The 13499-nt window shown below is 41.0% G+C and overlaps 1 protein-coding gene across 2 annotated transcripts in view; it reads left to right on the forward strand.

The window, feature by feature from the left end:
- The window catches only part of LOC106566722 (atrial natriuretic peptide receptor 2), a 53305-nt gene that overhangs the window by 30210 nt on the left and 9596 nt on the right, over nt 1-13499 (forward strand). For both annotated transcript variants that reach the window (XM_014135043.2, XM_014135051.2), the window contains exons 10-14: nt 848-925; nt 6173-6277; nt 6686-6757; nt 7456-7615; nt 7738-7893. In XM_014135043.2, coding sequence (XP_013990518.1) covers nt 848-925; nt 6173-6277; nt 6686-6757; nt 7456-7615; nt 7738-7893 — 571 coding nt within the window. The remainder of the gene's footprint in view (nt 1-847; nt 926-6172; nt 6278-6685; nt 6758-7455; nt 7616-7737; nt 7894-13499) is intronic.

Below are 13499 nucleotides of genomic sequence, written 5' to 3' on the forward strand. Positions count from 1 at the left end.
TCAGGCTTTGAATGTTGAGACGTGCTTGTTGGCTACATGTAACACATTTCTTCTCTATAGGAATATGCTGTAAAGTATCCAAAGCATTATATTTTCGCCTTTTTTCTATTTAGAATGCACACCTTGAATTTGATGGTGAGCTGCTCAATTGCTATATACATCCTATTGTACCTAGCAGTCTATCATGTACTGTGTCTCCCTGGATTTCTCTCGCTTCCCCACCTTCTCTGTAGATTGACTTATCGTCCCATATCAAAGTGACAGATATAACTCTCCATCTTGGTAGCATAGAGTTCATGTTAAATATACCCGGCACACAGATACCATACTCTGTTAAAGGAACACTAAAGAACACCTATTTTTACTTATGTTTTTCCCTTTCTCTTCCTTCCAAGAATTCAGTGAATAAGAATGGAATACGTCAATGTTCCCATGAACCTTATACATGTCCTTACTTTTTGCTATTTTCCTACAATGAATGGATGCCTCTCATAGCCTGGTTCCTCTCTAGGTTTCTTCCTAGGTTTTTGGCCTTTCTAGGGAGTTTTTCCTAGGGAGTTTTTCCTAGCCACCGTGCTTCTTTCACATGCATTGCTTGCTGTTTGGGGTTTTAGGCTGGGTTTCTGTACAGCACTTTGAGATATCAGCTGATGTACGAAGGGCTATATAAATACATTTGATTTTGATTTGATTTGATGCCTGTCTGTCACACAGTTCCCAAAGATGGTCACATTTAGTTCTCTGCTATTATAGAAATATAATAGAACACATCTCTTTCAGTACACCACACAGTAGTCTGTCACGCAGCCTGCGTAGAAGGTTATTAATATCTGTCTCTTTGACACAGGGCAACCTGGTGGCCATCAAACATATGAACAAGAAGAGGATAGAGCTGACCAGACAAGTGCTGTTTGAACTCAAACATGTAAGTCCAGTTCCATGCCAAATGTTTTACTGTATACAGTGCCTTCGGAAAGTATTCAGACCCCTTCACTTTTTCCACATTTTGTTACGTTAAATCCATATTCTAAAATCCACACACAATACCACAGAATGACAAAGCAAAAACAGGTTTTTAGACATTTTAGGAAATGTAAAAACAGAAATACATTATTTACATAAGTATTCAGACCTTTTGCTATGAGACTCAAAATTGAGCTCTGGTTCCATTGATCATCCTTGAGATGTTTCTACAACGTGATTGCAGTCAACCTGTGGTAAATTCAATTGATTGTACATGATTTGGAAAGGCACACACTTGTCTAGATAAGGTCCCACTGTTGACAGTGCATGTCAGAGCAAAAACCAGAGCGCTGAGACAGGATTGTGTAGAGGCACAGATCTGGGGAAGGGTACCAAAAAATGTCTGCAGCATTGGAGGTCCCCAAGAACACAGTGGCCTCCATAATTCTTAAACTGAGGAAGTTTGGAACCACCAAGATTCTTCCTAGAGCTGGCCGCCCAGCCAAACTGATGGTCACTCTGACAGAGCTCCAGAGTTCCTCTATGGAGATGGGAGAATCTTTCAGAAGGACAACCATCTCTGCAGCACTCCAACAATCAGGTCTTTATGGTTGAGTGGCCGGACAGAAACCACTCCTCAGTAAAAGACACGACAACCCGCTTGGAGTTTGCCAAAAGGCACCTAAAGGACTCTCAGACCATGAGAAACAAGATTCTCTGGTCTGATTAAACCAAGATTGAACTCTTTAGCCTGAATGCCAAGCGTCATGTTTTAAGGAAACCTGGCACCATCCCTACGGTGAAGCATGGTGGTGGCAGCATCATGCTGTGGGGATGTTTTTCAGTGGCAGGGACTGGGAGATTAGTCAGGATTGAGGCAAAGATGAACAGAGCAAAGTACAGAGAGATCCTTGATGAAAACCTGCTCCAGAGCACTCAGGACCTCAGACTGGGGCAAAGGTTCACCTTCCAACAGGACAACAACCCTAAGCACACAGCCAAGGCAACGCAGGAGTGGCTCCGGGACAAGTCTCTGAATGTCCTTGACTGGCCCAGCCAGAGCCCGGACTTGAACCTGATAACTGTGCAGCAACACTCTCCATCCAGCCTGACAGAGTGTCACGCCCTGACCAATTTTCAGTAGAACATTTTTATACATTTACAAAAATGTCTAAAAACCAGTTTTTGCTTTGTCATTATGGGATATTCTGTGTAGATTGATGAGGGGAAAAAACTATTTAATCCATTTTAGAATAAGGCTGTAACGTAACAGAATGTGGAAAAAGTCAAGGGGTCTGAATACTTTCCAAATGCACTGTATGTGTGTTATTACTTAACATTATTATCATAAAGTCTGGTGTTTCTTAATGCACGGATCCCGGATCAAAATCGACAACATCCGGTGAAGCTGGAGCGTGCCAAATTCAAATGACAAAATCGTAATATTAAACTTTCATGAAAATACAACTGTCTTACATGGTTTAAAAGCTTAACTTCTTGTTAATCCAACCACGTTGTCAGATTTCAAAAAGGCTTTACGGCGAAAGCATCCCAATGCGATTATCTGAGGACAGCGCCCCACACCAAAATACTTTTCCAAACCAGCACAGGCGTCACAAAATCCCAAATAGAGATAAAATAAATCACTTACCTTTGAAGATCTTCCTCTGTTTGCAATCCCAAGGGTCCCAGCTACACAACAAATTGTTGTTTTGTTCGATAAAGTCCTTCTTTATATCCCAAAAATGTCTGTTTAGTTGGCGCGCTTGATTCAGTAATCCACTCTTTCAACATGCATACCACCGAATCCAAAAAAGGTTACCAGTAAAGTTCGTCCAAACAAGTCAAAAAATGTTTTTAATTAATCTTCAGGTACTCTAATATCTAAAAAAATGATCAAATTTAAGACGGAGAATAATACGTTCAATAGGGAAGATAAATAACGAAGAGCGAGCACCTCATTCACACGCGCAACAAGACTACATTTCTAATAAGAGACACCTTGGAAAAACTACAAATACTCGGTCATTTTCAAAAAACAAGCCTAAAACCCTTTCTAAAGACTGTTGACATATATTGGAAGCCATAGGAACTACAATCTGGGAGGAATTCCTTTGAATATCCCATAGACAAGCATTGAAATGGACTGTGACCTCAAAAAAACATTTTCCGGGTGGATTGTCCTCAGATTTTTGCCTCCCTTATCAGTTCTGTTATACTCACAGACATTATTTTAACAGCTGTAAAACCTTTAGAGTGTTTTCTATCCAATGCTACCAATTGTATGCATATCCTAGCTTCTGGGCCTGAGTAACAGGCAGTATACTTTGGGCACGTCATTCATCCGAACTTCCGAACACTGCCCCCTAGCCCTAAGAGACTAACTCTTTACTACCTCACTGCAGGGGAATTCATTCCCTAAGTAAGCGTTTGTTAAGATTCGTCCAGCTAGATGGTCCCGTGTGGCTCAGTTGGTAGAGCATGGTGCTTACAACGTCAGAATTGTGGGTTCAATTCCCACAAGGGACCAGTATGAAAATGTGTGCCCTCACTACTGTAAGTCTCTCTGGATAAAAGTGTCTGTTAAATGACTCATATTTAGAACTATATTGGTCTTTTCCCTCCTATACCTCATTGATGATTTAGTTTTATTGGCTGCTATAGAGTCCACTCACCTGATTTAAACCAGTCGCTGACGAAAAGACTAAATTAGTACTTGGACCCTCCAGGACTAGAGTTGAATGTGCCTGCCTTGTTCCCTGCCTCCTGTTGTTGTAGGTGATCATACCTCTGTTTATTACCCCTCTGCAACAGCAGTAGTAGAATGAGTCTCTCCCACTGAGGTGGTTAAGCCACTGTAGACTTTGGAGATGTGAAGGGGATGTGAAGGGGATGTGTACGGAATCATTACCAGGTTGTTCACAGGAGGGCCTCTTTCACTCTGCTGCAGGAGATGCCTCATTACTGAATCTGTAACTCCTGCTGCTGTTACAAAGACAGATCCTCAAACATCCTCCAAAAGTCAGCTGTGGATGAAGAAAATTGTCTCCGTTTTGGGAATGACATTTTATGACAGTGATAAGGAAACAGGAAAAAACAACTAATACTTGAAACACAATGTGGAAAAGGCAAACATTGATGAAACATATTAGTTTAACCCTCCTGTTGTGTTCGTTTCATGCTAATTAATTCTGTGTTCCCGTTCCAAAATGACCGCCCCATTATAGCTGATTATAAATCCATAATAATACATATATTATCACCTAATGCTGTGTTAGATATTTTTTATCAACGTAAGTTCTTGTGATCATTACAAGTTTTGAACTTCTATTTGCTATTTATGACCTGTAGGCCTCATTGACCTGAGCTCATACAACTTGTTTTTGAGGGGGGAAAAAAGCATAATGTATGGATTATTTTGACTCTAACAAATACTCAGATTAAACATATTGTGCTAGTTATCACAGACTACTTTGTGTCAAAGTTTAACAAGGACTCTATCTCCTCCTCACCAGTATCATGATCAAAGATATGATCAAGAGCCTAACATACAGTATATCGTTTGGTCATTGTGCTGCCACAGAATGAATTGTGAGCAAGGCCTCAAAAAAGCTTTGTATACCAGAGCTGCAAGAAAAGTTCTATATTATTGAAACAATGTTGCAATTGTTTGTGAGAATGCCAACAGGTGTGGTTCCTGTGGGGGAAGATTATATTGGAGAGAGGTTCCCGTGGGGGTTGCCATGGAAGCCAAGAAGGGGAGTGAGGTGTGTGTGTGTGTGTGTGCTCAAACACACATGCATGTGGGGGTCTGGGAGAAGAAATGTGTCCATCTGATGAATGGGCATATGCCTGAACTCAATTTTATACACTAATTGTAGTCTCACCTATTCATTTATTTTGACCGGGAACACCACAGGTGTACAAAAGTTAAATAAAACACCCAAAATGTAATGAAAATCATCAAAATGTATTTTGTGTGTTGAGATGCCCTGTGTGGACAAAGTCATCAAATCTTATGACAATCAGATTAAGTGAACTACATTTTTCAGAGAGAAAACTTGTAAATCGGTCCAATTCGACCGGAACACAGCAAGAGTGTTAAAGCTACTGAAAAGCCAGACGTTAGTGCTATTATCTGATCTCTGGGTCTGTATTAATTGAGTTATCACCCGTGTTGGTGGATAAGGCTCTGGGCGGCCTGGGTTCTCTCGCTCTATATCTGTGTCTGAGCTTTGGATGTGAGACACAGCGGTGGGCAGGCTGCGAGCACAGGAGAGACAACAGTCTGAGCTAGCAGCTCCTCAGACGCCCCGGCGACCTGATCGGCTGTCAGGCCCCGCTCATGAAAGAGCCAACCAGATGGGGGAGAGAGGGTGCCAATGGAAACTTAACTGCTTGTCTTCCAGAGCCCCTCCTCCCTTAGCTAGCGTTCAGCATGGGAAATGATATAGGCCAAAGGATATGCTAACTTCTCCTGAGTCGTGAAACAGGAGCGACTGACTCCCTGGTTTTGGTGTTATAGCAGCTGTCACTCACCTCTGTTTTCCGTGAAGTGGCCCCAGACCAAAACACACCGTACAGGTTATGCTCGCTGTTTTTTTAGAAGTTTCATGCTGCTCAGAGATATTATGTACATCCTGCTTGCCAGGGCATGGATGTATTGAAACCGAGAGGATATGTGGACAGGAATTAATTTGTGTGTCTCTTTAAAAGATTCCTTCACTCTGTTGTTTATACATACACAGCATATGGAACTTTTAAATACAGAGCTCACAATGCTTTCCAAGGTGATTTCCATGACATTTTATTTGACATGATTCATTTTTGGACTAGATCCCATGTAGTGCATTTTCCACGTTAGCCAGCTATGCACTCATATTATAGCCAGTACATCCTTTCAACACCTCCACATTTTTTCACATTCTGTGGTTTTTCACAACACTGCCTCATTCATAACCTCTCGGCCCAATTTATTCACATGCACGTGTCAACTGGATGGTCTATGAGGGAATGCTGTACTCAACACGTAGAAAAGACACTGTGCCAAACCGGCTAGCTGTAAATAGACTTTTCTGAGGAGGTTTTGTCTGTTCTATTTGTTAGCTTTTCTAGAAAAGCTCATCCATTTTTTTTTTAGCATCTATTTCCATATAATCTTGAGAGATATAGCTATAATGATGTAATAATTATATTTGTTTGGTTACAGATGAGAGATGTGCAATTCAACCATTTAACCAGATTCATTGGTGCCTGCATTGACCCTCCCAACATCTGCATCGTGACTGAATATTGTCCCAGAGGCAGTCTTCAGGTAAGACCTCACAATCATTACATTTAATGGAATATTAGTTGTATTGCATGTCTTGTCAAGTATGACCACCAGTATAATATTAAAATGGCCATTCAGTGTGATCTTACTAATTTATTCATTCATACTATTTCTGTAAATGTATGGTTTAAAATGCCCTGACTGAGAGACATTTGGAAACATACACTTGACTTTCATGTTCAGTTTGAAATGCCAGCCTGATATACTGCTACTATTTAACTGCCAAAAATGTAAGAATGTAAAACTATAGGAAACTTTTAGCAATGGAGCTTATTGTGTGAAAACATTTCATACTGACTCACTGTAAAACTGTGTTACTGTTTGAAAGACAGATACATGTGATGAGGCAAGATGACAGCAAGATTCCAGAAATGTTTATTTAACTTTTAGGACATTTTGGAGAATGAGAGCATCAATCTGGACTGGATGTTCCGTTACTCACTCATCAACGACATAGTCAAGGTATGTGTTCTTCACCTACTTAGGAGACATATTGTGGAAAATATAAAGGGAATCCATGTGTGTAGCCACGTCACATGTTGCTGTAAGATAGCAGCCAACAATACTATGTTGGTAACTGCAGTTTGGTTGTTTTGAGGTCACATGGCTATATGCATCAAACATCATATGACCTCAAACTTGGACAGCAACATAATCACAATCTCACCGCAAAACTCTTTGCACTTAATAAAAAGTCATCATCCATATATTTTCAATAGTTATTTATAGCCTGCTCTAACAAAGGGGCTTTTTGTTTGAAATCACTATCTTGAGAGATACTATATTGGTGAAGTACATGGAGTACACTAACCACACTGCTGTTAAAATAACAGTCCATCAAGCTGGCAACAACAGGGACCTTCTGACAAGCAAAAGGGCCTATAAGCCACATTCTGATACACGAGTGCCTCAAAATATTAGACGTATACATGAGAGTGCAGTATCCTTTTGAGTCCCCGTAGAAATGTTATGCACATTAATACCACAAAAGTTCCAATGTGACATGTAAACTGAACACTTGGATCCATGCAGTATTTTTATTACGTTTCCATTTCGATCAAACTCAAAACACATATTTTCCACATGATCAGTATGTTTTCATGTATGCTATACTGTAGGAAAAATGTCTTGAACGGTACATTTCATGCTTGCTCCGCCAGGGAATGAACTATCTGCACAACAGCTACATCGGCTCCCATGGAAATCTGAAGTCATCTAATTGTGTGGTGGACAGTCGATTTGTGTTGAAAATTACAGATTACGGACTGGCCAGTTTCCATTCATCATGTGAAAATGACGACTCGCACGCACTCTATGCAAGTAGGTCAACATTGTCAGCGGAGGTGATCACTTTGCCTCTTCACCAATGGAAGGAAACTAAATGGAGGATTGGATAAAGGAAAAGGTGTTCAGTGGATAATGTGAGTTTGTTGTGTTTATAGAGAAGCTGTGGACGGCCCCAGAGTTGTTGATCTACGACAGACACCCTCCACAGGGCACTCAGAAAGGAGATGTGTACAGCTTTGGCATCATACTCCAGGAGATAGCCCTGAGGAATGGACCCTTCTATGTGGAGGGCATGGATCTGAGCCCCAAAGGTAAAACTAATTACGCCAATAAACACAATTATAATGACATTTTGACATTTGAGTCATTTATTTAGCAGACGCTCTTATCCAGATAAACTTACAGTTAGTGTATTCTTCTTAACCTCTATGGGCTAGGTGGGACGCTTGCGTCCCACCTACTCAACAGCCAGTTGAATCCTGTGGCGCGTTATTCAAATACCTTAGATATGCTATTACTTCAATTTTTCAAAAATATGACTATTTTACACCATTTTAAAGATAAGACTCTCGTTAATCTAACCACACTGTCCGATTTCAAAAAAGCTTTACAACGAAAGCAAAACATTAGATTATGTCAGCAGAGTACCCAGCCAGAAATAATCAGACACCCATTTTTGAAGCTAGCATATAATGTCACATAAACCCAAACCACAGCTAAATGTAGCACTAACCTTTGATGATCTTCATCAGATGACAACCCTAGGACATTATGTTATACAATATATGCATGTTTTGTTCAATCAAGTTCATATTTATATCAAAAACCAGCTTTTTACATTAGCATGTGACTAGCATGTGACTAGCATTCCCACCGAACACTGCGGTGAATTTACTAAATTACTCACGATAAACGTTCACAAAAAGCATAACAATTATTTTAAGAATTATAGATACAGAACTCGTCTATGCACTCGATATGTCCGATTTTAAAATAGCTTTTCGGTGAAAGCACATTTTGCAATATTCTCAGTAGATAACCCGGCATCACAGGGCTAGCTATTTAGACACCCAGCAAGTTTAGCACTCATCAAAGTCAGATTTACTATAAGAAAAATGTTATTACCTTTGTTGTCTTCCTCAGAATGCACTCCCAGGACTTCTACTTCAATAACAAATGTTGGTTTGGTCCAAAATAATCCATCGTTATATCCAAACAGCGGCGTTTTGTTCGTGCGTTCTAGACACTATCCTAAAGGGTAAATAAGGGTGGCGAGCATGGCGCAATTCGTGACAACAAAAATCAAAATATTCCATTACCGTACTTCGAAGCATGTCAACCGCTGTTTAAAATCAATTTTTATGCCATTTTTCTCATAAAAAAGCGATAATATTCCGACCGGGAATCTGCTTTTAGCTAAACAGACAAAGGAAAAGAAAGCATTCGGTCGAAGCGGGCACGCGCCTAAGCCCATAGTACTCTGAGTGGCCACTTGCCAAAAGCGATAAAGTGTTTCAGCCAGAGCCTGCCTCGATATCGTTCAGTTTTTCCCCGGGCTCTGAGACCCTATGGAAGCCGTAGGAAGTGTCACGTTATTGCACAGATGCTGAGTCTTCAATAAAAAGAGCCAAGATGAAACACTACTTCTCAGACAGGCCACTTCCTGCTTGAAATCTTCTCAGGTTTTGGCCTGCCATATGAGTTCTGTTATACTCACAGACACCATTCAAACAGTTTTAGAAACTTTAGGGTGTTTTCTATCCAAAGCCAATAATTATATGCATATTCTAGTTACTGGGCAGGAGTAGTAACCAGATTAAATCGGGTACGTTTTTTATCCAGCCGTGTCAATACTGCCCCCTAGCCCTAAACACAATTATAATGACATTTTGACATTTGAGTCATTTATTTAGCAGACGCTCTTATCCAGAGAAACTTACAGTTAGTGTATTCTTCTTAAGGAAGCTAGGTGAGGCAGAAACATATATCTCTGCCATTGTAAGTACATTTTTCCTTAATAAAGCAGTGTCGTGGAAATTCTACACAGGAACACTCGAAGTCAATCTTAAATGAATCATTGTTTATTATCAGCGTGCTGAAGAGGCTCCAACCAACTCAAGTACACATGTTGATCAGGAGCTCCTCCCAGGGCAGTCCAGTTAGTTCTCTTTTATACAGACAAGTTATAGTTGCATGATTTAGCTTATTCATCATTCATAATTAATTCATCACTAACATTTGCTTAATTCATGTGACCGACCAATACTGGGTCAGGTATGTGACAGGCCAATACCTCATGAGGCTTCTTCTCTCTAAGCTGAGACCTTGAAACTAACATTCCTTTCTCAAAACAAGGTTCTGGGCGTACTGCCAAATGACAGATACTGATAGTGAAGATTCATTCAATCAGTCACTTGCATGAACACAGAAATTGGTTATTAGAAAAGCACATGAATAGAACACAGAAATTGGTTATTAGAAAAGCACATGAATAGAACACAGAAATTGAATAGAAATGTCCATCACAGTAGCTAACAGCAATGTCAATGCTAGTAGAAAATAGAAAGGCGTGTGCGAGGGTTAGTTTACAAGAGGCTAGGGGGCTGTGGGGTTATTTAAGATACTCTTTGTAGATGGAGGGTTTCAGCCATTTTCTGGAAGATGGGCAGGGACTCTGCTGTCCTAACATCAGGAGGAAGCTGGTTCCACCATTGGGGTGCCAGGACAGAGAAGAGCTTTGACTGAGCTGAGCGGGAGCTGGCCTCCCATAGGGGTGGGAGGGTCAAGAGATCAGAGGTGGCAGAACGGAGTACTCAGGTTGGGGTGTCGGGTTTGACCATAGCCTGAAGGCAGTTCTTCAAATCAAATCAAATCAAAGTTTATTTGTCACGTGCGCCGAATACAACAGGTGTAGACCTTACAGTGAAATGCTTACTTACAGGCTCTAACCAATAGTGCAAAAAAGGTATTAGGTGAACAATAGGTAGGTAAAGAAATAAAACAACAGTAAAAAGACAGGCTATATACAGTAGCAAGGCTATAAAAGTAGCGAGGCACACCGGTACCGCTTGCAGTAGTAAAGAGTCCTGTAGAGGTCCTGGATGGCAGGCAGCTTAGCCCCAGTGATGTACTGGGCTGTACGCACTACCCTCTGTAGTGCCTTGCGGTCAGAGGCCAAGCAATTGCCATACCAGGCAGTGATGCAACCAGTCAGGATGCTCTTGATTTGCTGCTGTAGAACCTTTTGAGGATCTGAGGATCCATGCCAAATCTTTTTAGTTTCCTGAGGGGGAATAGGCTTTGTCGTGCCCTCTTCACGACTGTCTTGGTGGGTTTGGACCATTCTAGTTTGTTGATGATGTGGACACCGAGGAACTTGAAGCTCTCAACCTGCTCCACTACAGCCCCGTCGATGAGAATGGGGGCGTGCTCGGTCCTCCTTTTCCTGTAGTCCACAATCATCTCCTTAGTCTTGGTTATGTTGAGGGATATGTTGTTATTCTGGCACCACCCAGCCAGGTCTCTGACCTCCTCCCTATAGGCTGTCTCGTCGTTCTTGCTGCTCCGTAGGCAAGTACCATGGTCTTGTAGTGGATGCAAGTTTCCACATGGCTGACATATTGAACATCAAGTTGGGCATTTCCATGGTAATGGGATTACCATGGAAATGGTTACCATGGAAATGATTACCATGGTTACCATTACCATGGTTACCAACTAATTTCCATGGTTACCATGGAAATGAGTTGATTCAGTTGTTTCACTTTAAAATGTATACCAAACAAAAACATTATCAAAGTTTAGCAAACCATACAACTCTATGCACAAGGCCTACTTTTAACAATTTCCACTGAAAAAAAACTTCAGTAAGGAATTACGGTAAAATCTACCTCAGATGTTTATGCAACCACGTAAATATTTGCAGAATTGGGTGTGACATGGCACTATGACATGGCACCTTGAGTTTGAAAAATATATAATTTTGGTTATTGAACTACATTAAGTGAAGTGGATTTACACCCGGTAACAGAATTACGGTAATTAAATTACATCATGGGTCTCTGATCTGTACTAAACAGAAATGCTTAATTATTAATATAAATATATGTGGATTTTTGGTAACGGAATTACAACCCACAAAACATTTCTTATTCTTACTGAAGGTAAACAATTTCTCCAAAATGATATATACTGAACAAAAATATAAACGCAACTACTGCAAAGATTTTACTGAGTTACAGTTCATATAAGGAAATCAGTCAATTTAAATCAATTCATTAGGCCCTAATCTATGGATTTCATATGACTGGTAATGCAGATATGCATCTGTTGTTCACAGATACCTTAAAAAAAAGGTAAGGGTGTGGATCAGAAATCCAGTCAGTATCTGGTATGACCACCATTTGCCTAATGCAGCTTGATAGATCTCCTTTTCAGAGTTGATCAGGCTGTTTATTGTGGCCTATGGAATGTTGTCCCACTCCTCTTCAATGGCTGTGTGAAGTTTCTGGATATTGGCGGGAACTGGAACACGCTGTCGTACACATCGATCCAGAGCATCCCAAACATGCTCAATGGGTGACATGTCTGGTGAGTATGCAGGCCATGGAAGAACTGGGACATGTTCAGCTTCCAGGAATTGTGTACAGAGCCTTGTGACATGGGGCCATGCATTATCATACTGAAACATGAGGTGATGGCGGCGGATGAATGGCATGACAATGGGCCTCAGGATCTCTTCACGGTATGTCTGTGCATTCAAATTGCCATCGATAAAATGCAATTGCGTTTGTTGTCCAACCCCACTACCACCATGATGCACTCTGTTCACAAAGTTGACATCAGCAAACCACTCGCCCACACAACGCCATACACGTGTTCTGCGGTTGTGAGGCCGGTTGGATGTACTTTTTTAAAGATTGAAACTGGTTGAACAGTGTATCTATGCCTTCATTTCCCCAAAATATAGACTCTTAGCTTTCATTTTACACCCAATTTGATATGCTCCTATGAACTTCACGTTGGTGCTCATGGGTCCTTTTACATGGAAATGCCCTGTTGTGTCTGTCTCCATTGTTGAGCCAATTACTCTGTCACTTCAGATACTTTAGGCAGCTTGCCTCCTGTTCACCATGACTCAAGTGCCATTATTTCCTGCTTGATTGAATGTTCCTAATCTATAAAGTAATGGAGTAAAAGTCACAATCATCAGAGTTGGACAACTCCAGTCTTCAGCTCGAGGGCTGCAGTACTGCTGGTTTCAGTTCTCCCTGGGACTTAGGGGGCTTTTTTGCGCTGTTTTTCCGAACTCTGGTGCATTTACCCTCTTAGTTCAGTTCGTTTGGACTGGTGTAAACACTCTATCCACACTCAGGAGCGCACTTACCAACGTACCGTGGTTCCCTCAAAAAGGGTGGTCTCGGTCCGATTCAGTTCTTACCGTGATGAGGTTCACTGCAGGTGAGAACGCAGTCCAGACCAAATACAGGAAAAGAACCAGAGTCACTCATTATTATTGGTTGTTTGACTGCGAGCATTTGATGAAATGCACACAGCATCATAACTTGAGATATCTGAAACATTCGGTGAGTAGCAGCGCATTTATGAGTGCGTCCAATGCAGATATGTAGAGACGGGGCGATACTGAATATAGTCTATTCACGTCGCGTTTAGAGTTTCCTCCCGCATGTTGTTGGAAGACCAAAGCGAAAGTAGTATGAAGATGGGAACACAAGTGATCCTTCATGATAATCAATGCATTTTTGTCCAAAAAGCAAATGACTTGCATGGACACGTTTAGGAATTTTTATTAGTTTGACATTTGGCAATGTGAAACCAACCTGACCAAATTAAAACATTATATTAACAAATAGTCTGACTCTGATTCGAACTATAGCTCTAAACTATGTGTGAAAAC

The sequence above is a fragment of the Salmo salar genome, chromosome ssa01, assembly GCF_905237065.1.
Source record: "Salmo salar chromosome ssa01, Ssal_v3.1, whole genome shotgun sequence".
NCBI lineage: Eukaryota > Metazoa > Chordata > Actinopteri > Salmoniformes > Salmonidae > Salmo > Salmo salar.